General features: G+C 45.9%; 1 protein-coding gene across 3 annotated transcripts in view; it reads right to left on the bottom strand.

Annotated features, from left to right (window-relative positions):
• Positions 1-26,269, bottom strand: part of ABITRAM (actin binding transcription modulator) — a 61,124-nt gene that overhangs the window by 4,813 nt on the left and 30,042 nt on the right. For all 3 annotated transcript variants that reach the window (XM_077491998.1, XM_077492000.1, XM_077491999.1), the window contains exons 5-6: positions 9,441-9,517; positions 3,612-3,681 (exon numbers count right to left, since the gene is read on the bottom strand). In XM_077491998.1, the coding sequence (XP_077348124.1) occupies positions 3,612-3,681; positions 9,441-9,517 (147 nt within the window). The remainder of the gene's footprint in view (positions 1-3,611; positions 3,682-9,440; positions 9,518-26,269) is intronic.

Genomic DNA, 26,269 nt, shown 5'->3' with positions numbered 1-26,269 from the left:
GGGGAGCCATTTTGCAGGCACTTTACAGGCGCTATTTTTAGCCCAAAAGCGCCTGAAAAACGCCCCAATGGGAAAGGTGTGTTAGATCAAGGGGGATTAAAAAAATAATAATAATAAATAAAAAAGGAAAAAAATAAATAAAATAAAATCGGCCTAACATATCGTCCCAAAAAAAAAAAAAAAAAAAAAAAAAAAAAAAATCGGCATCATATATCGGCTATCGGCCGCCATGATTTCTAAATATCGGCATCGGCCAGAGAAAAACCCATATCGGTCGACCTCTACTTCAAAGAGTAGGGTGTTAAGGGGCTCTAGAAGAGAACAGCCAAGCCCGAGACCTGACATTTCAGGGTACTCAAGGGCAACTTTGATCCAGCCCTGACTGCACAAGACAAGCAAGCAACCTATATCGATGGTGAAAGTTCCTCTGCTCACACCAATGGAAATACAGCTTCAATTATTATATACCTTATGAAAAGTAGCCTTTTGCAACACCATTGCACAGAGCAGGTAAGTATAGGCAATTTTTTTTTATATTCCAAACACACAACGGTTTACAACCACTTTACTTCTCTTGTTACATTAAAGTGGTTTTAAACCTCACATGAAAAGGGAACAAAGCACATCGCTCTATAGTGTGTACTAGCCTAAATCCAAAGCAGTGTGGTTTGTCTCTGATTCTTCTAGCAGCATGAGTCCCTGATTGAACGCCAAGCTGACACTTCCCAAAAGACCGCCTAACCCCCCTCCCCCCCTTTTGGGGATGGTGGGGAGTGTCCCTTGCCTCCATTAACTCTGTGCTCTTGCTCCCCAGTGTGACAAGTCACAACCCCACCATCCGTTTTCTACTGCTGATGGAACAAAAAAAAAAAAACACTTCTATAATCTGTGGCTTATATAGATATACAGGGGGAATTGATGCAGATAAAAACCAGGTACAACTTATGTAGGAGGATTTATTTACACTCTATCACCTGTGGAAAGTTATATCACGGAGTATATGTAAGGGTTTACATCCGCTTTAAATCTGAAATTGTAAAAGTTTAGTTTGTGTGAAATATCAAAAGTTTTTTGCTGGTTTTAGTCTCAAACTACCATTCTGAAAAACAGGCAAATAATGAAGTAACTTGGAAAATGAACAGCATGTTTTACCACTCATGTACAATACACTCAATGTACACACTCAATACAAGCTAATGATTAAGGCTCCATTCACACAGGGGCAACAGGACTTGTAGGCGACTTGAGTGAGGCAACTTGTACCCGACTTGAGTTAAGATCACAGCGCGACTTGGGACGACTTCAACACGACTTGTGATGACTTCAACCTGACTTGGGACGACTTACAAGTCGCCCCAGGCCAGGCGACTTTTGCCGTGGCCAAGCAGAGAATGAGCTCAAGGGGGAACTCCACGCCAAATTTCTGCAAAAAAATTTGGCGTGGGTTCCCCCTCCGAGAGCATACCAGGCCCTTAGGTCTGGTATGGATTCCAAGGGGAACCCCCTACGCCGAAAAAACGGCGTGGGGGTCCCCCCCAGATCCACACCAGACCCTTATCCGAGCACGCTACCCGGCCGGCCAGGAAAGGGGGTGGGGACGAGCGGGCCCCCCCCCCCCCCGAGCCGTACCAGGCCGCGTGCCCTCAACATGGGGGGGTGCCTTGGGGGAGGGGGGGCGTGCGCCCCCCCACCCCAAAGCACCTTGTCCCCATGTTGATGAGGACAAGGGCCTCTTCCCGACAACCCTGGCCGTTGGTTGTCGGGGTCTGCGGGCGGGGGGCTTATCGGAATCCGCGAGCCCCCTTTAATAAGGGGGCCCCCGGATACCGGCCCCCCACCCTATGTGAATGAGTATGGGGTACAATGTACCCCTACCCATTCACCTGTGAAATAAAGTACAAAAAAAAAAACACAACACAGGGTTAAAATATTTTATTGCACAGCTCCGGGGGTCTTCCGTCTTCGGGGGTCTTCTCGCCGGACTCCTCCGCTATCTTCTTGTAGCTCTTTTGCTAGCGGAGGAGTCCAGCTTTCTTCCTCGCCGCCGGCCTCTTCTCCCGACTTCGGGGGTCTTGTCCCCCTCTTCGGTTCTTCTGCCGGGCCACCGCGCCTTCTTATAGCTCTTTTACAGGCGGTGGCCCGGTCTTCTGTCGCCGCCGTCGCCGCCTTCCGTTCTTCTCCTTCTTCTTCTCCTGGAGATGTTGACTCGACGAGCTCTCCGGCCGCAATGCCAGGGACGCGCTGAGCTGCCACTTATATAGGGACAATGGGGCGGTGTCACATGGGTTGATGTCACATGGGTTGGTCACATGGGTTGATGTCACATGGTAAGGGGGCGGGGTCGCCATGTGACATCAACCCATGTGACATCAACCCATGTGATACCGCCCCATTGTCCCTATATAAGTGGCAGCGGAGCGCGTCCCTGGCATTCCGGCCGGAGAGCTCGTCGAGTCAACATCTCCAGGAGAAGAAGAAGGAGAAGAACGGAAGGCGGCGGCGGCGACAGAAGACCGGGCCACCGCCTGTAAAAGAGCTATAAGAAGGCGCGGTGGCCCGGCAGAAGAACCGAAGAGGGGGACAAGACCCCCGAAGTCGGAAGAAGAGGCCGGCGGCGAGGAAGAAAGCCGGACTCCTCCGCTAGCAAAAGAGCTACAAGAAGATAGCGGAGGAGTCCAGCGAGAAGACCCCCGAAGACGGAAGACCCCCGGAGCTGTGCAATAAAATATTTTAACCCTGTGTTGTGTTTTTTTTTGTACTTTATTTCACAGGTGAATGGGTAGGGGTACATTGTACCCCATACTCATTCACATAGGGTGGGGGGCCGGTATCCGGGGGCCCCCTTATTAAAGGGGGCTCGCGGATTCCGATAAGCCCCCCGCCCGCAGACCCCGACAACCAACGGCCAGGGTTGTCGGGAAGAGGCCCTTGTCCTCATCAACATGGGGACAAGGTGCTTTGGGGTGGGGGGGCGCACGCCCCCCCTCCCCCAAGGCACCCCCCCATGTTGAGGGCACGCGGCCTGGTACGGCTCAGGGGGGGGGGGGCCGCCCGCTCGTCCCCACCCCCCTTCCTGGCCGGCCGGGTAGCGTGCTCGGATAAGGGTCTGGTGTGGATCTGGGGGGGGCCCCCACGCTGTTTTTTCGGCGTAGGGGGTTCCCCTTGGAATCCATACCAGACCTAAGGGCCTGGTATGCTCTCGGAGGGGGAACCCACGCCAAATTTTTTGCAGAAATTTGGCGTGGAGTTCCCTCTTGAGAGCTGATAATTCTGTCAGAGTCGCCTCCGTATAGACGGAGATCCGACTTGGAGGCTATCTCCATTGAAATCAATGGGTACCGGTCGCCTACAAGTCGGATAGAAGTAGTACAGGAACCTTTTCTGAAGTCGGAGCGACTTCAGTAGTGTGCATTAAGACGGCTCTCATTCACTTACATTGCTTTTTAAATGTTGTCCGACCTGAGGCGACTAGGGGCGACCTGAAGTCGGATCAGGAGTTGCCCCTGTGTGAATGGACTCTAAGAGCTTTGCTACAAATTTTATCAAAATAGATTTAAACATAAAAACAAGTTTACAAAAAATTGTGTGTATGAGTGGTCTATAATATTTACCTTTTCTTTTAACAGTCCAGGATTGTGAAGAATATTTTCATTAACTTCTAGCAGTCGACCTCTGATACAACTAGATAGGAAAAAAAATAAAAAAAATAAGTGTATGCAATAATGAAATGGTGTATGAAATAAATACCACCTCCTCACCATCTGTCAAGGCCATCTGAAAAGCAATCCAGTGTGGACCTGGATCATCACTGTATAAATGAGCCCTATGTGGTAATACTTGGAAATCTAAAAACACACACAAGAATACCAAGACTGCCTATTAAGAGGAGGATTCTGAGAGGGACTTTTGTTAACAAAATGTTGTTAATCCAAGTTATTTTATTATTTTGAGGCTTGTTTCTCTCTCCTCCAAACCTCTCTCCCCCCCCCCCTCCCCCCCCAAGTCAAGTGGGTTTTCTATTGAATCAAATGTTTGCAATAGGAAACATAAAATAGAATCTTTTATTAATAAACTAGAAAAAAAAAAAAAAAAAAAGTTCTAAACTCTGCCCAAGAACAAGGGGGTGGGATAAGCTCTTATTTATTCCAAGAGCATTCCTTTCTAGTTTTGTGGATTTAAAGTGGTTGTAAACCCTTACAAACCACTTTGACCTACAGGTAAGCCTAGATTAAGGCTTACCTGTAGGTCCAAGAAATATCTCCTAAACCTATACGGTTTAGGAGACATTTCCAAAAAGACAGCCACCACTGTCTACGGTGCATGCACCGTAGACAGCGGCGCACAGGCCGCAGATCGCGGCGATATGCCGTGTCGGCTCCCGTGCACATGCGTGGGAGTGACGTCATCGCTGCTCCGGCAAATCACAGCCGGAGCAGCGAGACCCGAAAGTCACTCCGGGATCCATGGCAGCGGCAGACATGAAGACAGAGGACCGCTTCGGGGGCTTCGTTCTCAGGCAAGTTATTCATAATGAGCTAGTATGCTATGCATACTAGCTCATTATGCCTTTGCCTTGCAGGTTGCTTGCTCCACCCCCCCCCCCCCCCCCCCCCCATGGGTTGACAACCACTTTAACCACTTTCAGACCGGACCATTTTGCTGGTAAATGACCAGAGGTCTTTTTACACTTTGGCACTGCGCTGCTTTAACTGGTAATTGCGCGGTCATGCAATGTTGTACCCAAACAAAATTTGCGTCCTTTTCTTCCCACAAATAGAGCTTTCTTTTGATGGTATTTGATTGCCTCTGCGATTTTTATTTTTTGCGATATAAACGTAAAAAGACCGCAAATTTTGAAAAAAAATGATATTTTCTACTTTTTGTTATTAGAAAAATCCAATAAACTCAATTTTAGTCATACATTTAGGCCAAAATGTATTCAGCCACATGTCTTTGGTAAAAAAAAAGTCAATAATTGTATATTTATTGGTTTGCGCAAAAGTTGTCACATCTACAAACTAAGGTACGTTTTCTGGAATTTACGCAGCTTTTAGTTTACGACTGCCTATCTCATTTCTTGAGGTGCTAAAATGGCAGGGCAGTACAAAACCCCCCCAAATGACCCCATTTTGGAAAGTAGACCCCCTAAGGAAATTGATAAGAGGCATGTTGAGCCCATTGAATATTTTATTTTTTTGCCTCAAGCGATTGAATAATGACAAAAAAAAATTTTTTTTTTTTTTTTTTTTTTTACACAAAGTTGTCACTAAATGATATATTGCTCACACATGCTATGGGCGTATGTGAAATGACACCCCAAAATAAATTCTGCTGCTTCTCCTGAGTACGGGGATACCACATATGTGGGACTTTTTGGGAGCCTAGCCGCGTACGGGGCCCCGAAAACCAAGCACCGCCTTCAGGCTTTCTAAGGGCGTAAATTTTTGAGTTCACTTCTCACTACCTATCACAGTTTTGAAGGCCATAAAATGCCAAGATGGCACAAAACCCCCACAAATGACCCCATTTTAGAAAGTAGACACCCCAAGCTATTTGCTGAGAGGCATGTTGAGTTCATGGAATATTTTATATTTTGCCACAAGTTGCGGGAAAATTACAAACTTTTTTTTTTTTTTTTTTTCACAAAGTTGTCACTAAATGATATATTGCTCACACATGCCATGGGCATATGTGAAATGAGACCCCAAAATAAATTCTGCTGCTTCTCCTGAGTACGGGGATACCACATATGTGGGACTTTTTGGGAGCCTAGCCGCGTGCGGGGCCCCGAAAACCAAGCACCGCCTTCAGGCTTTCTAAGGGCGTAAATTTTTGAGTTCACTTCTCACTACCTATTACAGTTTTGAAGGCCATAAAATGCCAAGATGGCACAAAACCCCCACAAATGACCCCATTTTAGAAAGTAGACACCCCAAGCTATTTGCTGAGAGGCATGTTGAGTCCATGGAATATTTTATATTTTGCCACAAGTTGCGGGAAAATTACAAACTTTTTTTTTTTTTTTCCACAAAGTTGTCACTAAATGATATATTGCTCACGCATGCCATGGGCATATGTGAAATGACACCCCAAAATAAATTCTGCTGCTTCTTCTGAGTACGGGGATACCACATATGTGGGACTTTTTGGGAGCCTAGCCGCGTACGGGGCCCCGAAAACCAAGCACCGCCTTCAGGCTTTCTAAGGGCGTTACAGTTTTGAAGGCCATAAAATGCCAAGATGGCACAAACCCCCCCAAATGACCCCATTTTGGAAAGTAGACACCCCTAAATTTAGGGGTACACTAGTGAGACTAGGTAATAAATGGCGGGTGCCCTGAAACTATAAAAAAATAACTAACCAACCAGCGTCACCTGTAACAGTTATATGGTGATCACTGGTGAAAGGGTTAACTAGGGGGCAATCAGGGGGCTTTATGCGGTAGTATATGGGGGTCCCTGGCGCTATAAAAAGCTGCGGCGAACCTAAATACCTACCTGCCTAACTAGCGTCACCTGTGACACTAATACAGCGATCAGAAAAACGATCGCTTATTAGGCTGGGTTCACACTGGAGCGATGCGGGAACGCCACGAATGCGCGGCGGGTTCCCGCATCGCATGCCTCCCGGCGGCAGTTCACACTGCCCTATGCGAACTGCTGGGAGTGTCAGTGAAATGTTACTGACACCCCCAGATCAGTTCGCATATCGCAGTGCGATCTGCAAACTCGGATCGCATGGTGTGAACACCCATGCGATCCGATTCTGCTGCGGGCCAAAAAAAGGGTCCTGTGCGAATTTGCGGCGGGTGCGGCGAATGGCTGAACTCGAATCGCACAGAGATCGGATGTGATTTGCACTGCAGTGCGGTGCGAATCACATCCGTTCTCAAACCGCTGCAATGTGAACCCAGCTTTAGTGACACTGGCGACGGGGGGTGATCACGGGGTTAAACCTTTATTGGGGGGGTTAGGGGGGTACCTTAGAACTAAAGGGGGCTAACCCTAACTGCCCTAACAGTTATTAGTCACAAATGACACCCGCCGGGTGATCAGGGGGTTAAACCTTTATTAGGTAATAAATGGCGGGTGCCCTGAAACTATAAAAAAATAACTAACCAACCAGCGTCACCTGTAACAGTTATATGGTGATCACAGGTGAAAGGGTTAACTAGGGGGCAATCAGGGGGCTTTATGCGGTAGTATATGGGGGTCCCTGGCGCTATAAAAAGCTGCGGCGAACCTAAATACCTACCTGCCTAACTAGCGTCACCTGTGACACTAATACGGCGATCAGAAAAATGATCGCTTATTAGGCTGGGTTCACACTGGAGCGATGCGGAAACGCCGCGAATCCGCGGCGGGTTCCCGCATCGCATGCCTCCCGGCGGCAGTTCACACTGCCCTATGCGAACTGCTGGGAGTGTCAGTGAAATGTTACTGACACCCCCAGATCAGTTCGCATATCGCAGTGCGATCTGCAAACTCGGATCGCATGGTGTGAACACCCATGCGATCCGATTCTGCTGCGGGCCAAAAAAAGGGTCCCGTGCGAATTTGCGGCGGGTGCGGCGGGTGCGGCGAATGGCTGAACTCGAATCGCACAGAGATCGGATGTGATTTGCACTGCAGTGCGGTGCGAATCACATTCGTTCTCATAAACCGCTGCAATGTGAACCCAGCCTTAGTGACACTGGCGACGGGGGGTGATCACGGGGTTAAACCTTTATTGGGGGGGGTTAGGGGGGCACATTAGAACTAAAGGGGGCTAACTCTAACTGCCCTAACAGTTATTACAGTCACAAATGACACCAATGCAAAAAAAAATATAAAAAAAAAATAAATGACATTGGTGTCACTGTGACTGGGGGGCAGGGGTAATTGGGGGGGTGATCGGGGGGTAAAGGGGGGGTGTGAGTGTGCCTGGCATGTTCTACTGTGTGTGTAGAGTGTTGGTGCAACTTACTGATCCGCTCTCCTCCGTGTCGGAACGAAAAATACCGACACGGAGGAGAGAATACATCACTTCCTCTCCTGTGTTTACATTACAGGAGAGGAAGTGATGTCACCGGGGATTTCCATTCGTCGAGAGCGATCGCGAGGGGGTGGCCATGAATGAATGGCCGCCCCCTCATCCCGGATCGCTCTCGACGGAATGCCGACCGCCGCAGGCACCGGGGGGGGGCCCGATCGGGCCCCCCACCCGCGGGCAGGCAGGGACTTATATATACGCCCATATGCCTGCCCGTGCCATTCTGCCGACGTATATCGTCGTGCGGCGGTCGGCAAGTGGTTAAGATTCATAAGACTAGATATTTCCAGTTAGACAGCAAGCATGGTGAATCCGGGGTGGATTGTATTGCTAGATTACTATTACAGCCTTGGCCAAAAGTTAAGAATTCCACAAATATAACATTTTCATGTCGTCTGCTGCTTCAGTATTTTTAGATCTTTTTGTCAGATGTTACTGTGGTATACTGAAGTAGAAATACAAGCATTTCATACGTGTCAAAGGCCTTTACTGACAATTACATTACAAATATTTGCAATGTTGTTGAATGCCTCTGCAATTCGCCCTGGCTTGCTGTCAACTTCTGGGCCACATCCTGACTGATGGAAGCCCATTCTTGCATAATCAATGCTTGGAGTTTGTCAATTTGTGTGGTTTATTTTGTTCACCTGCCTCTTGAGTATTGACTACAAGTTCTCAATGGGAATAAGTTCTGGGGAGTTTCCTGGCAATGGACCCAAAATGTCAATGTTTTGTTCCCCAAGCAACTTAGTTATCACTTATGCCTTATGGCAAGGTGGTCCATCATGCTGGAAAAGGCATTGTTCATCACCAAACTGTTCTTGGATGGTTGGGAGAAATTGCTCTCAGAGGATGTATTTTTTCATGGCTGTGTTCCTAGGCAAAATTGAGAGTGAGCCCGCTTCCCTCAGCCGAGAAGTAACCATACACCTGAATAGTCTCGGGATGCTTTACTGTTGGGCATGACACAGGACTGATGATATTGTAGCGCTCACCTTTTCTTCTCCGGACAAGGTTTTTTCCAGATGCAAACAACCGAAAAAGGGGATTCAGAGAAAAAATTACTGCTGACCAAGAAGAGTTTTCCCCAACAAGCCCGTTTGATAGAAGTCAATCTAACAATCAATTTGTCGAACAGGCAAGACCACACGTGGATCAAAAATCAGGTGGGAAAAAAATAAATAAATAAATAAATCGATCCCTGTTAAAGTGGCCTAATTTCGATCAATGGCCAGCTTAAGTGCCAAGCACTACATGTTACAATGCATGTTGACATGCACTCGACCCAGCAAAGTGTCCCAAAACCATTACAGTCCAGCATTAAGGGATGTTCCCCATAGGGAGTATGAAAGCACTCCGACTACAAGATCTTATATAGCATTTTATTTATTCCAAGATAAAAACCTTACCTATAAACAGTATATTCATCACCATCGTTACAAGTTATTCTACATAAAGGTGCAAGCTCTGTTAGGAACTGAGCGCCCTGAAAAAAAAAAAAAAAAAAAAAAAAAAACTCAAATATTCAGAATGTATTTGTTTATGCATAGCATGGATGGGATTGCAGAAAAGTGGTTACAACTAAAAGACAGACAAAAACAAAAAGCTGATAATCCATAAACTCTCAAACACATTTTAGATTTCAGAATGACAAAGGGCACACTACCATTGTCAAACTGTAGTGCCATCTGCAGGATAAAGGTTCAGCTTTATGAACCATCACAGGTGAACCACTGTCAGGTTAGATTGTCAGTGGAGATAGTAGCGGTCAGAGAGCTTAGTACGACAGCTAGGGGGAAATGAAGGTTAAAAGGGCATCATGCAAGGGAACCTTAATCTACAGAATTTGCAGATGGGTAGCTAGTAAAGGCAAGTGCATTGTCAGACAATTTTCCCATGGCTAGCCCCCGATTTCCACTGCTGTACTATCATCTGCCTACTGTGATGCACTTTCCTTTTTTAAAAGGAAATCTGTGTTGGAAAAAAAAAATGGGGTGTCATTAACCACTTTCAGACCGGACCATTTTGCTGGTCAATGACCAGAGGTCTTTTTACAATTTGGCACTGCGCTGCTTTAACTGGCAATTGCGCGGTCATGCAATGTTGTACCCAAACAAAATTTGCGTCTTTTTTTTCCCCACAAATAGAGCTTTCTTTTCTTTTAAAGGTATTTGACTGACTGCGATTTTTATTTTTTGCGATATAAACGTAAAAAGACCGCAAATTTTGAAAAAAAAAAAAATGATATTTTCTACTTTTTGTTATTAGAAAAATCCAATAAACTCAATTTTAGTCATACATTTAGGCCAAAATGTATTCAGCCACATGTCTTTGGTAAAAAAAAAAGTCAATAACTGTATATTTATTGGTTTGCGCAAAAGTTGTCACATCTACAAACTAAGGTACATTTTCTGGAATTTACGCAGCTTTTAGTTTATGACTGCCTATCTCATTTCTTGAGGTGCTAAAATGGCAGGGCAGTACAAAACCCCCCCAAATGACCCCATTTTGGAAAGTAGACACCCTAAGGAAATTGATAAGAGGCATGTTGAGCCCATTGAATATTTTATTTTTTTGCCTCAAGCGATTGAATAATGACAAAAAAAAAATTTTTTTTTTTTTTTTTTTACACAAAGTTGTCACTAAATTATATATTGCTCACACATGCCATGGTTATATGTGGAATTGTACCCCAAAATACATTCTGCTGCTTCTCCTGAGTATGGGGATACCACATGTGGTCGACTTTTTGGAAGCCTAGCCGCGTACGGGGCCCCGAAAACCAAGCACCGCCTTCAGGATTTCTAAGGGCATACATTTGTAATTTCACTCCTCACTACCCATCACAGTTTTGAAGGCCATAAAATGCCAAGATGGCATAAAACACCCACAAATGACCCCATTTTAGAAAGTAGACACCCCAAGCTATTTGCTGAGAGGCATGTTGAGTCCATGGAATATTTTATATTTTGCCACAAGTTGCGGGAAAATTACAAACTTTTATTTATTTTTATTTTTTTTCACAAAGTTGTCACTAAATGATATATTGCTCAGACATGCTATGGGCATATGTGAAATGACACCCCAAAATAAATTTTGCTGCTTCTCCCGAGTACGGGGATACCACATATGTGGGACTTTTTGGGAGCCTAGCTGCGTACAGGGCCCCAAAAACCAAGCACCGCCTTCAGGATTTCTAAGGGTGTAAATTTTTGATTTTACTCCTCACTACCCATCGCAGTTTTGAAGGCCATAAAATGCCAAGACGGCACAAACCCCCGCCAAATGACCCCATTTTGGAAAGTAGACACCCCTAAATTTAGGGGTACACTAGTGAGACTCTCAGGTAAAGCACCTAGGCTGTCAGCGACTGTATCAAAACGCTACAAAAAAAAAAACTGTTAGCGATCGCAGGGATCAGCCCTGACTCTGCGAACGCTGCAGTTATGTGTGTTGTGTTTTGTAAGTGACAGTGATCGATCGATACTGCACTTGGGTGGGCTGGGCTTGGCGGAGGGGCTAAACGCAGGTGCTAGCAGGTATCTGGGCTGATCCCGCTAACAATGCGTTTTGGGAAACCTAAACTGCTGGCGACACTAATATAGATCTGATCAGATACTATATTACTAAGGGAGGTGTATGCTTTGTGCGTGGGTGTTAGCGGTACTGGCACTAACCTGACGCTGCCTGGGGCGACGCAGACCTTATCTGACCCTCAAACTTATATCACCCGTCGGGTGATCAGGGGGTTAAACCTTTATTAGGTAATAAATGGCCAACCAGCATCACCTGTAACATTTATATGGTGATCACTGGTGAAAGGGTTAACTAGGGGGCAATCAGGGGGCTTTATGCGGTAGTATATTGGGGTCCCTGGCGCTAAAAAAGGCTGCGGCGAACCTAAATACCTACCTGCCTAACTAGCGTCACCTGTGACACTAATACATTACAATTCAGAAAAACGATCGCTTATTAGGCTGGGTTCACACTGGAGCGATGCGGGAACGCCACGAATCCGCGGCGGGTTCCCGCATCACACTGCCCTATACGAACTGCTGGGAGTGTCAGTAAATTGTTAATGACACCCCCAGATCAGTTCGCATATCGCAGTGCGATCTGCAAACTCGGACAGGAATCGGATCGCATGGTGTAAACACCCATGTGATCCGATTCTGCTGCGGACCAAAAAAAGGGTCCCGTGCGAGTTTGCGGCGGATGAGATGCGAATTCAGCCATACTATCTGTATGGCTGAACTCGAATCGCACAGAGATCGGATGTGATTTGCAGTGCGGTGCGAATCACATCCGTTCTCATAAACCGCTGCAATGTGAACCCAGCCTTAGTGACACTGGCGACGGGGGGTGATCACGGGGTTAAACCTTTATTGGGGGGGGTTAGGGGGGTACCCTAGAACTAAAGGGGGCTAACCCTAACTGCCCTAACAGTTATTACAGTCACAAATGACACCAATGCAAAAAAAAAAAAATGCAATTGGTGTCACTGTGACTGGGGGTGCAGGGGTGATCGGGGGGGGGGGGGGGGGGGTGAGAGAGTGTGCCTGGCATGTTCTACTGTATTGTGTAGTGTTGGTGCAACTCACCGATCCTCTCTCCTCGGTGCCGGAACGAAAAATACCGACACGGAGGAGAGATTACATCACTTCCTCTGCCTGTGTTTACATTACAGGAGAGGAAGTGATGTCACACTGCACTTCCATTCGTCAGGAGCGATCGCGAGGGGGTGGCCATGAACGAATGGCCGCCCCCTCATTCCGGATCGCTCCTGAACGGATTCCGACTGCCGCTGGCACCGGGGGGGGGGGCCCGACATGTACGCCCATATGCCTGCCCGTGCCATTCTGTCGACGTACATCATTGTGCGGCGGTCGGCAAATGGTTAAAGAACTAATTACCAGCCATGTTAATCGGAAGGCCTAAAATTTTGAGTCACTGATCTGGAACAAGATTAAACACCACAAGTCAAACTTTACTCAGATTTCACTAGCTGCATGCTTATTCTAGGTCAGTGACTCAAAGTACTGAGGCCAGAGACAGCCAAGTAACTAACTATCATTTCAAGTCTATTTATTTTTTTAAGAAAAGGAAAAGAAAGAAGAGGTAACATGTGACACCCAATAAGATCCCATGTTTCATCTTTCTATTACAGCTTAAAAAAAATAAAAAAGGTACCAGTTACTTACCGGTAACTGTCTTTCTGGGAAATCTTCCAGGACGGCACACCTGAGAGATGAGAGGCTCCTCCCTACAGGAAACACAATCAATCGACAGCTGTTTTAAGTTCCCACCCTTCCCCTTGATCCTCAGTTTGTAGAGAAGTAACTCCTGAACCAGGTTCACAAGGGAAATCATTCCTCATAGGTACTCACCTTCTAGTGTTCTAGAATTTTCAATCCTCCAACGGGCGGGAAGTAGGCCTGCCGTCCTGGAAGATTTCCCAGAAAGACAGTTACCGGTAAGTAACTGGTACCTTTCTCAAGTCATCTTCCAGGACGGCACACCTGAGAGGATAAACAAGTACCTCAGGCCTACCTTAGGGTGGGGCCACTGCAAGACCCTCTTGGCGAACCTTGGCTCTGCAGTGAGCTTTACCTCCACTCCATACGCTCATATGCTTGATGAAGGCGTCTTAGCTGGATCATGCGGCACAGTGGTGTAGTGGTTACATAGGGCGGCACAGTGGTGTAGTGGTTAGCACTCTCACCTAGCAGTAAAAAGGGTCGCTGGTTCAAATCCCAACCACGACACTACCTGCCTGGAGTTTGCATGTTCTCCCTGTGCCTGCATGGGTTTCCTCCGGGTACTCAGGTTTCCTCCCACAATCCAAAGACATGCAGTTAGGTTAATTGGCTTCTGTCCAAAATTGGCCCTAGTATATGAATGGGGACCTTGGATTGTGGGCTCCTTGAGGGTAGGGACCGATTTGAGTGTTCAATGTACAGGGATAGGGGCAATTGTAGACACTCACTCAGGTTGAACTGGATGGACTGGTGTCTTTATTCAACCTTACTAACTATGAAACTATCTGCAGGTCTGCTCCACAGATGTTCCTGCCTTTTCCGCTTCGGATGCAGTATCTAGGTGAAATGGGCTCTTAAAAATGGAATCAGAAAACATGTTAAACTTGTAGGTTAGCAATGTTGCCTATCTCACACATCTAACAACCATGGCCTATTGTGCCTGTAGGTGCTACTTAGAACCACTAAAAAGATAAATAAGAGACCTGTGTAAGACAAGGACACTACATTAATCAATAAGAGGGCCTGTCTTAACCCTACCCTGTTGAGGGAAATAAAACTGCAACTGTTCCTTTTTATCTTTATGTCAGCAAAAGACTAAAGGGAAGCCTACTTAAGGGAAATAGATTAACAGAAGCTTGAACCCTGGGTTTAAGGCATGCCCAATCTATGTCCTTACTTACGCCTGAGAGCCTACTTCAGGAGATTAAAGTCCCTAGCAGGAGTAGACTACCCATATTGCTACGTCTAGTTTTGCTAAAAGGGCGAAATGAAGGCCATGCACCGAGCCGAAACCTATTCGATCGGGTATACATCTTTATACTTCATCCTCAGGCCCTAATACTCCTCTGAACAGAACTCTCCAAGTTCTTACTAAACAGGGCGATTCATTATCCCCTTTCTCCAGTGTCCCATAACCCTACAGGGATTCAACCCTAGGAAATGGTTCTGGCATCCCTGAATGTAAGTGGTCAAGGTTTTCTGACATGTGGCATCTGCAGCCCGAACTCCTGGCCCCTCCATGGAAAAGAAGGCTGAAATACAAAAAGGTGATACATGTATTATTAATATCACAAATAAAATGATCATAGATTGTGGGCACGGCACAATAGATTTAGACAGAAAGGACACAAGCATAGACAACAATGTTGTGTGCCTGAGTGTGACTAGCTAAACCAATATATCAAATATGGGAAGAGACCCAAATCTGAACCTCAATGTAGACAAACAGTCACAGTCTGGTTTTCTGAGGTGCTGCCAAGACGTAAAAAACATTAAGACTCAAGCAAACCCTAAATGCTGCGTATTTCTTTAGTGCAGCTAGCTAGGTCAGAACTGATATATAAATACAGAAAGGACAGGAACCCCCTTTACTGTTGTGTTTTACCTATGTACAGCAAAACAAGGCTATAAATATAAAGACAGAAAGACCCAAACTTCTATGTTGTGTATTTCTGACAAACCACCAAATACAGTTATAAGATTAATATGAACACCAACTCCCGTGTTGTGCATTTCTGCTATGCCACAGGGAAAAATATGGAACACAAGACAATCCTTTCTGTCGTGCACTTCTGTAGTGTAGTTCAGATAGAACCAACACTGAGAAAGGACACAAGCAACCTGCAGCATTGTGTTTTTCTGAAACAGAAAGCACCAACAAGCTTCAATCTTGAGTATTTCTGCTGTGCAACAACATAAAAGCAGACACTGAGGAAAAAGACAGACAGCCTTTACAGCTGCAATCTTTCTGGTCTGCTGCAAAATAAAACAATAACGCCATGAGGAGTATTCCTGATGTGTAGCAAAACCTCAATCAGAAGGGACAGATAAGTCTAGGGTTCCCACACCCGTGCGACCCAACCTGTGACTTGGGACTGCAAGATGCATGAGAAGTCATATACTATGGCTTCCAATGGGTACCATTTGTGTCTGTGCGACACCAGCAGTCCCTGATACCTGGATCCACAGACCTCAAGATTACACAGGTCGCAGGGGAAAAAATTGCAATTTTCAGGTCGAACAAGTAAGGGGTCCCCAATGCTGTGACTCCCTGGAGGATTGCAGCCAACAAACCCCTGCTGTGTATCCCTAAGATGCAGAAAGGTAGATCCATGAGAAACACTGCTCACTGCTGTGCCTGATATACAAACGATAAGGCAGTAAATATAGGACATACAGGACACAAACATTCAATCTTTGTGTATGTCTGATGTGTAGCAATATACCAATACTGAGCAGAGATGCCACCATCCTCAATGTGTCTCAGCTGAGCAGCAAAAACAAAAATCAGAAAAAGACAAGCAATCTTCACTGCTGTGTCCTTTCTGATATGCAGCCAATAAGGCAGTATATGCAAGACATAAAGGACAGACAACCTTCAATCTTGTATATGTCTGATGTGCAACAATATAACAATTCTGAATAGAGATAGCACATCCATATTGAAGCGATTTGGCTTTGCGACTCAACAACATGTCAAATCGCATGGCTAAAATCAGCACAACACCACTTTGTGGTGCTACACGGATTACCAAAGGCAGTATATGTACTACACCTGGCAGGGGTTCAATTTGTATTTCTGCTATGTAGCCCAACAAATTCGAACCATCAATTTTCACTGCTGCCTTTCTGATAAGGCAGTAATACAGGACACAAAACCTCACAGACCTTAATGCTGTATATATCTGATGTGCAACAATAAAACACTATGAATAGAGATAGCACATCCATATTGAAATGATTTGTCATGCGACTCAACATGTCAAATCGCATGTTTAAACTCGGTAGCCATTGCCGTTAATAGCACTGTCTGAATCAGCAAAAACGCCACGCAAATCAGGACCATCAGACTTCACTGCTGCCTTTCTGACAAGTAACCAACAAGGCAGTAAAACAGGACACAAAGCCCCACAGACAGACCTCAATCTTGTGTATGTCTGATGTGCAGCAATATAACCATTATGAGCAGAGATGTCACAAGATGTGCATTTCTGCTGTGCAGCACAAAACCAGAAAGTACAGATCACCTTCACTGTTGTATTTTTCTGATCTGTGGCCAAACAAAGCAGTACCTTTAGTATATAAAGGACATCAAACAAGCTTCAGTGCAGTGCATTTCTGATGTACAGCAACATAGCCCTTATAAGCAGAGATGTCACAAATCTCAATGTGTATTTCTGCTGTGCCACAAAAACATCCCAGCAAGGACAAACTTTCACTACTGATCTACTGGTGTGCAGCCAATGAGGAGTCATGGTCTAGCCCTTTATGAAATAACTAACAGGCAATTTATTTCATAGGCATAGCCTGGGCTGTAGATACTAAACCTCACCACCAGTGAAGGAACAAATCCTAAAATGGTTGGACACCCTACTATTAGTAGCTGTCCTACCTTACCTCCATAGACTGAGCAAACGCTAGCCAGCTCAAACCCAGGTGGGTGCTGATTAGCAACTAAAGTCTCAATGAGCCCAGCCCTAGAGACCAATTTAAGACAGCCTCAAGAAGAGGTGGTTACCAATTTAGCCTGGGAGGGTAAATAGCTATTTGCCTGCTTCAAACAAGCAATTATGTAGCTCTTGCATAGGTTTGCACAGAAAATCCTCAATTAAAAGGATGTAGGAAGCGATCTATGGTGAATTGCCTTTAGATCTGCCACTGAGTGGATTGTAGCCCAAACCAATAAAAAAAGTTTCTTCTTACCTCCTACACTATAATATAACCACAGTGTAAAGGTGGAGTGGGAGGTTGGAGCTTATGAAAGTTAACTATAGCAAGCAACCCCCAAAAGGAGGATCTGTCACAAGGGAACCCCTACTGTGCCACACAGTAGCTTGGTCTCTGCCCATCCTTGAATGTTAGGTCAGCTTTTAAACATCGTGAAGCAACTTCAGATTCCTAGCAGCTGGGTTAATAGGGCCGGTAACCTAGTGCACCTGCTGACCAGGGGAGCTTCTGAATCCACCAACCACTGCCCAATTAATAACTTGTTCAGTGGTATACCTGGCCTGTAAGTAACTTTTTATCTACCAGGTCCCCTCTGTATGCTATATTCATCCCTACTAATGTACCACAACTGGGCATGTAGGGAGAGGCTGGCAACCTACTGCTGCGATAACCACAGTGTCTCTGCTGTAAGAGAGAGCTGTGGCTGGTGGTTTTAGCAGTGGCGTCTGCGCTATTTGTATCCCGACCCCAGGTTCTGCACTGCACCAGTCAGTATATACACGGGGAAGGGGGAGCAATGGCCTACCTACCTCTTTCTCATCTGAGGTGGTTTAGGCACACTCGTTCCTCTGCACCACCTGTCCACCATACAGCTTCTCTGATGTAAGAGGGGCTGCAGCTGGTGTTTTTTAGCAGAAGCTTAAGGGCTATTTGAATCCAGACCCCAGGTGAGATCTCAAATGCCCAGAAACCCTCTGGCTGGAATTGGGGATTTTGCAGCTAAATTCCCACGGCAAAAGGAAAGTACTCACCGTTGTCGTCTTCCTCTTTTTGCCACAGCCAGCGGGCTTACTTTTCCATCCTTATGGTCCACACGCAAGGAGGATAGCCGCCAAAGTGCTCCCCCCCCCCCCCCCCCCCAACTGCTGTCCCCATAGGGAGGTGCCAGGTTAGGCTGTGTCCTGCACTGTACCAGTCAGTCTATATACATGGGGGGGCAATGCCTTCCATTCCTCATTCCCATCTTCCCATCTGAGGTGGTTAAGGCAGACATCCACCGTAGTAAACTGGTGCCTCCTCGCTCTAGAGAAAGGAGGATGTCTCCTACTGACTCTCAGCCCTCCCTCCTGGGTAAGAACGCCGCCGCCATTTTCCCGAAGTTTGAAAATGACACGGGTGCTTGTTGCCACGCCCTCTCCGGCAGCCCACGCGAGCTACCGGGGACCCAGGAGTCGGGGACATGATCCTTTTGGAAAGAACCGATGGCCAGCACCCCCGTCTGAACAGCCACCTGTACAGGTAAGGAGGGGAGACAGGATAATGGCCCCTGAAGTTCTGGGTACACCACTGTACCCAGGGTCCTTCAGCTCTCAGGGGGGCTCTTCCAATTTCTGCTTCCCCCCCCTGAGGAAAAGATAGGGGAACCCCCCAGGAAGGACAACAATATCCTACCAGACCCAGAGGCTTCCCAAGCTTGTGGTCCGGCTCCCCCTGTGATCCAGGGGGAGACCACCAGCCCCAGGCTTTGGGTCATTTGGAAAAAAAAAAAAAAAAAAACAGTTTCGCTGTGTAGGGAGAAACAATCAAAAACTGAGGATCAAGGGGAAGGGTGGGGACTTAAAACAGCTGTCGATTGATTGCGTTTCCTGTAGGGAGGAGCCTCTCATCTCTCAGGTGTGCCGTCCTGGAAGATGACTTGAGAAATATGAAAGCTAAAAAGCAGTTTGATTACTGCAAGTACAGCTTTGTTTTTTACTCTTCTCCAGTCTATCAATCCTAGACAAGGGTATGAAGTATATTCACATAAGACTCAAAAACAAGATACGAATCTCCTCAAGATGGGAAAAGAATCCAGCATTCAAAAACATTAAAACAAATATAAAAAACGAGCTTATAAAATATTAACAGTGATTCTATAGGGCCCACAAGGGGACAATCTCTCTGAATTTTTGGAAGATTCTACAGACTTTGCTTTGGCCAGTAGTTGTATTTAAACTAAAGCTTGGAAAATGTACCTACGGGCTACTCTGACAAGCATTGAAAGCAAAAGAAGTCAGCGAGGTCTGTCTCCACAGGGACGCAAAAGGAACTAGTATGAGAGTATTGCAACGCCCCCTGACCACAAATCACTCCATGTTAGTTTGTGATGAGACTGACATTTTCACTTCTGAACAAAACTGACTCAATATACTACTTTTTGTAGTGTGTGTACAGGTTGTATAAGTGTACATTTGCTGTCCCTTCAAAATCTCACACAGCCATTAATGTTTGCTGTAGTAAATTGGATCATACTTTGCTGGGGTTTTTCATCTCTCTAGATCAACTGTGGGGGAAGGATTGTATTTTTTTAGGTTGAACTTGTGCCTTTTTTTCAACCCGACTATGCAACTATGTAGCATTTTGTTGCTCACATTTCTGATGCATACAGACATTTGGGTTTGTTTGGATGTGAAGAGAGCCTTATCTTGGCCTTATTCAATTAGTGAATAGTGCGGTCAGCCTGGGTTTGTAGGAAGAGTCGGACTGCATAAAGCCTGCCCTCCGTTCCTCCTCCCAGTTGACAATTGCTCATGTGTGGGCGTCATTTCCGGGCGACTTTTCTGACATCTCTTCCAGTTCTGGATCTGCAGGAAGATTGTGTGGTCACTTTTTCCCACTCTCCTCTCTCATACAGGGCAGCAGCGTCCTCAATATCCGAACAGAGGAGCATTAAGGACCAGGTCTCCCTTCGGGTTGCTACTTAGCTTGGGGCGTAAGGCAATCATGCATCTGGCTTTTTTTGGTTTCTTGAGGCCTGGGGAGTTTACATGTACTGGGTCAGGATCCAGTATACTCTTGGCCAGTCAGATACCCCGACCACTTTCGGTTGTGTCTGCATACTTACAAGACACAGCAGACGGAAGTCGGTACTAACATCAGATTTTTCAAGACCAGCAATTAGGGATGCGCCGATACCTTTTTTTTCTTTTTTTTTTTAACAAAGAGTATCAGTACCGAGCCTTATTTTTTAGTACTCACCGATACGAATTACAGATCCCTACCACAACTGTTTTTTTCACTTCAACTCTCAGCAATGGTACAAAAGCATTGAAAAGTTATTTACAAATTAGATTTTTTTTTAAATAATTTTGCCCTTTTTCAATGTGAAATGTGTAAATATATGTTAATGTGTAAAAATATTCACTAACAAAGCAAAGAAAAAAAGTTTTGTTTATCATTTATAAAATAGACTGATCAGGGTAAATTAATGGTTTATAAGGAGTTAAACAGAGCAACATTAGTTCATCCCTTATTCTGCAGATGAAGAAACAGAAAGATTCAAAAACGAAACAATGGGGGTTATTTACGAAAGGCCATTCCACTTTGCACTACAAGTGCACTGCAAGTGGACTTGGAAGTGTAGTTGCTGTAAATCCGAGGGGGACATACAGAGGAAAAAAATAAAAAATAAAGATGCATTTTAGCTTGAACATGATTGGATGATAAAATCAGCAGAGCTTCCCCTCATTTCAGATCTACCCCTCAGATTTAAAGTGACTACCCTTCCAAGTGCACTTGTAGTTCAAAGTGGATTTGCCTTTCGTAAATAACCCCCAAAGTTTTTTTTATTTTAGTGTTTCAGCGGCTGAGCAATGTTGTTAATAAACATTGCCAGCTGTTTTTTTTTTGTTTGTTTTTTTGACAGCTCCAATTACTGGACTTCTTTAACATTTCAGCTGTCAACAGGGGAGACCCACTGTAGGCTCAAATAACTCAAAAGGCTCATGAGGACAACAGCGGACAAGCCCAGGGATAAGTCCACTGTTGCTTTTCATAGTTTCATAGTTAGTAAGGTTGAATAAAGACACCAGTCCATCCAGTTCAACCCGAGTGAGTGTCTACCCCTATCCCTGTACACTGCACACTCACATTGGTCCCTACCCTCAAGGAGCCCACAATCTAAGGTCCCCATTCATATACTAAGGCCAATTTTGGTCAGAAGCCAATTAACCTACCTGCATGTCTTTGGAGTGTGGGAGGAAACCGGAGTACCCGGAGGAAACCCACGCAGGCACAGGGAGAACATGCAAACTCCAGGCAGGTAGTGTCGTGGTTGGGATTTGAACCAGTGACCCTATTTACTGCTAGGTGAGAGTGCTAACCACTACACCACTTTCCCTAGTGCTCCCTTCTCTACAGCTCAGTTCATGCACCCATTGCAGCACCCTGTCTAATTTGGATTTGGACCCCAAGGCATATTCTGGCCATTCTTTCAAAAAAGGAGCAGCTTTTGCCGCTTCTTGCCAAAGGGGTCCCTGTTCATGTAATCAAAAAAATAACTAAATAGGTAGGTGGAAGTCATCATGCTTCTCCAGATATATCCCGGATCCACTGGTCAACATGTCACAAGCTTTTGTTAATTTGACTGATTAACCACTTAACCATTTTAGGACCGCCGCATGTAATTATACGTCGGCACAATGGCACGGACAGGCACAAGCACGTACCCATATGTGCCTGCCTTCCAGCAGGTGGGGGGTCCGATCAGACCCCCTCCCACTAGCTGCGGCTGTCGATTTCGCTTCAGGAGCAATCCGGGATGAGGGGGATGGCCGTTTGTTTCTGGCCATCCCCTCTCGATCGCTCCTGGCGAATGAGAAGCTTCCCCTGCCTGTGTAGTGTAAACACAGGCAGGAGAAAGTGATGTCACTCTCCTCGAGGTGGTCTTTTTGACCGGACGGCAAGGAGAGAAGACATCCTAGTAAGTGCACCAACACTACACTGACATGTAGGTACACCTAGGCACACTTTGACCCCCAGTCACCTCCCCGATCCCTCCCAGTCACAGTGTCATTGCAGTGATCAATTATTTACTGATCACTGCATTTAGTGCCAGTTGTAACTGTAAAAAGTGTTAGGGCAGTTAGTGTTGGGTCCAGGGTAGCCCCCTACCCCCTCCCAATAAAGTTTTAACCCCTTGATTGCCCCGAGGTAACCCTTTCACCCCCTTTTGCCAGTGTCACCAAGCAATCGTTTTTCTGATCACTGCATTAGTCTCACTGGTGCCGCTAGGTAGCTAGTTATTTTTTTAGGTTCACCATCAGGTTTTTATAGCGTTAGATACCCCCATATACTACCTAATAAAGGTTTTAACCCCGATTGCCCCTAGAGTTAACCCTTTCACCAGCGATCACTGTATAAGTGTCACTGGTGACGCTAGTTAGCCAGTTATTTAGGTTCCCCGTCAGGTTTTTATATAGCGTCAGGAACCCCCCATATACTACCTAATAAAGGCTTTAACCCCCGATTGCCCCTAGTTAACCCTCTCACCAGTGATCACTGTATAAGTGTCACGGGTGACGCTGGTTAGTTAGTTTGCTTTTTATAGCATCAGGGCACCCACCATTTATTACCCAATAAAGGTTTAACCCCCTGATCACCCGGCGGGTGATATCAATTAGGTTTAGGGTCAGATAGGGTCTGCGGCGCCCCAGGTTAGTGCCAGTACTGCTAACACGCACGTGCAAAGCATACACCTCCCTTACTGGTATAGTATCTGAACAGATCAATATCTGATCTAGACTAGAGTGCCCAGCAGTTTAGGGTTCCAAAAAACACATTGTTAGCGGGACCAGCCCAGATACCTGCTAGCACCTGTGTTTTGCCCCTCCGCCCAGCCCACCCAAGTGCAGTATCGATCGATCACTGTCACTTACAAAACACAACACGCATAACTGCAGCGTTCGCAGAGTCAGGCCTGATCTCTGCGATCGCTAATAGTTTTTTTTTTATACAGTCGCTGACAGCCTAGGTGCTTTTTTACCTGTGAATCTCACTAGTGTACCACTAAATTTAGAGCCCAAAACGGCAAATTGAAGGTACACTAGTGAAGAGGCCTACACATTTCTGAGCATGACAGATAGTGAAGAGGTGATCACTCATCTGTCAGATTCAGGCTCAGAATACAATCCTGTAGAGGACAGCGGCTCCATGACAGAGAGCTCTGACGACGAAGGTGAGGTCTCTGCTAAGGTCAGGCGTACCCGATCCCAATCTTCTGATGTTGAGGTGCAGGAACCGCAGGTCCCTCGTATGGAGCCGAGAGCCAGTACTAGCGCAGCTACTACTCCTGGTGAAATGGCAAGCACCAGCAGCCTAGTACACCCTGGAGGTACATCCAGCACTGCAATAACACATGGTGGCGTGGCGAGTCCCATAAGTGCAGTTTAAGCTGGTGAGGTGCCAAGCACAAGTAGTGTCCCGCTGCCATCAAGAAGAAGACAAAGGCCCGTCATTCCAGTACTGTCCTTCCTGCAGAATTCGCCAATCCCGATTGGGTGCCCACCACTTCTGCAGAACCCGTACTTCCCCCATTCACTGGCCAACCCAATACTCAGGTGGAAACAGATGATTTTATGCCACTTGATTTTTATTCGCCGTTTTTCACGGAAGATCTCTATAGATCTATTGTGGACCAAACTAATTTATATGCTGGTCAACACATCGCCGCTAATCCAGAGTTCCTTCTCTTGCCAGAGATTGGAAACCAATCACGGTTTCCGAATTTAAGACCTTTCCCTCAACATGGGCACACAAATTCATGACGTTGCGTACATATTGGACCACGCATCCGACTGACCATATGCCCGTGTTCTCCAACTCCATGTCTAGGAAACTATATGAGCAGATCTTGCGGTTCTTGCACTTCAATGACAATGAACTTTGTCGTCCTCATGGAGACCCCGAATATGATCAGCTCTACAAAATTCAGTCCCTCATAAACCACTTCAACCAACGTTTTGCAGCCTTGTTTATGCCCCATCAAGTTGTCTGCGTTGATGTGTCCCTGATTACATTTTCTGGCCGCTTGTCTTTCAAACAGTACCTTCCCAGCAAGCGTGTCAGATACAGGGTCAAGCTCTATAAGTTCTGCGACAGGGCGACAGACTATGTATGGAGCTTTAGGTTTATGAGGGAAAAGATAGTTACGTAGAGCCGGAGAACGTCCCAGATTACATAGGGAGCGCTGGCAAGATAGTGTGGAACTTGGTGTCACCCTTAGTCGGAAAGGGGTACCACTTGTAAGTGGACAATTATTACACGAGCGTGCCACTGTTTAGTCATTTGTTTGATCAGCAGATTGGAGCATGTGGCACCGTGCGACCTAAATGCCGGGGCTTTCCCCACGGGCTCGTAGATTCTCGTCTTAGGCTGGGGGAGAGAGCCTGCTTGCAGTGTAATAACTTGCTATGAAGTGGAGGGATAATGAGAACGCTCTCGTTCTTACCTCCCTTCATGCAGACACGACAGTCCAAATTACTACGGCAACTGGTGTCGTGGAGAAACCCCTCTGTCCACGAATATAACCAAAATATGGGAGGGGTGGACCTCAATGACCAGTTGTTGGCACTGTATCTAGTTGCCCGTAAGGCCATACGATGGTATAAAAAAAAAAAAAAAAAAAAAACAACAAACAAACAAAAAAAACAAAGTGTCAAACCTATTTCAATTGGCTTTGCTGAACGCTCATGTGCTATACAGAGCTTCAGGTGGTACTTTATCCTTTCTTATATTCCAGAAAGAGCGTCACAGACCTTCTGTATCCAGATGGTTCTGCACCTCACCATTCCCAACCAAATGCAGTAAGCTGGCTGCATGAGAGGCATTTTCCGTATGTCCTTGAGTACCCCTACCCAACGAGCCCCCCAAAGAAGATGTTGTGTCTGTACCAAGCGCGGATATAGGCATGACACCCGTTATTGTCCACGCTGTCCTGGCAATCCTTCTTTGCATTGGTGAATGTTTTGAACGCTACCACACACTAGTGAAGTTTTAGCGTAGGGTACAGCATTTCACAGGCTAGGACACTTACACAGGGTCTCCCAAGATGCCATCGCATTTTGAGAGACCCGAACCGTTACAGTTCCCAAAAAATAAATAAAAAATACACAAGCATATATGCCGAAGCACGGGGGCAGCAGGGGCGGTGGAGCGATTTTGCTCCTAATGCGGCGGTCAAAATTCCAAACGGAGGGCTTGCCTGTGGAAAAGTTTGACCGTGTGTATGCAGCGTAACTTTTGCGGGAGGATGCCTCCATGCTTTGACATATATAAATGGTGAATGTATGCCCATCATTAGAAGTGGTTGGATGAAGGAAGGTATTTAATGGTGGGCATACCCACTGGTCAATCTCTTTTGTTCAGCCAACAGGCTGCATGGAAAAAAAAAAAAAAAAGGGATGGATTACAATATATCTCCAAGGACCAGCAACGTACTTGTATGTTGCTGGACTTTGAATGGTTATACCAGAATGATGCCTGCGGGTTTAAGCATCATCTTGGTATCATTCTTTTCAGCTAGTGATCGGCTTTCATGTAAAAGCAATCTTAGCGGCTAATTAGCCTCTAGACTGCTTTTACAAGCAGTGGGAGGGAATGACCCCCCTCCCAGATATAAACAGCACCATTAGGAAATCATTTTATCACACAGAACGGTGTGGTCAGAGGAAAGATCTAGGGTCTAGGGAATTTTTTCAAAGAGAGTACCCGTCACTACCTGTTGCTATCATAGGGGATATTTACATTCACTAAGATAAAAAAAAAAGCAAAAGCACCCCTGTCCCCCCTGCTCTTGTGCAAAGGCGAACGCAAGCGTCGGTCTGGCGTCATATGTAAAACAGCAACTGCACCATGCATGTGAAGTATCACCGCAAAGGTCAGATCCAGGGCAGTAATTTTAGTAATAGACCTCCTCTGTAAATCAAATGTGATAACCTGTAAAGGCTTTTAAAAATGTATGTAGTTTGTCGCCACTGCGCGTTTGTACGCAGTTT

The sequence above is a fragment of the Lithobates pipiens genome, unplaced genomic scaffold, assembly GCF_037356315.1.
Source record: "Lithobates pipiens isolate NorthernLeopardFrog02 unplaced genomic scaffold, aLitPip1_a1.2 Scaffold_19, whole genome shotgun sequence".
Classification (NCBI taxonomy): domain Eukaryota; kingdom Metazoa; phylum Chordata; class Amphibia; order Anura; family Ranidae; genus Lithobates; species Lithobates pipiens.
This window is presented reverse-complemented; position numbering and strand designations above follow the sequence as displayed.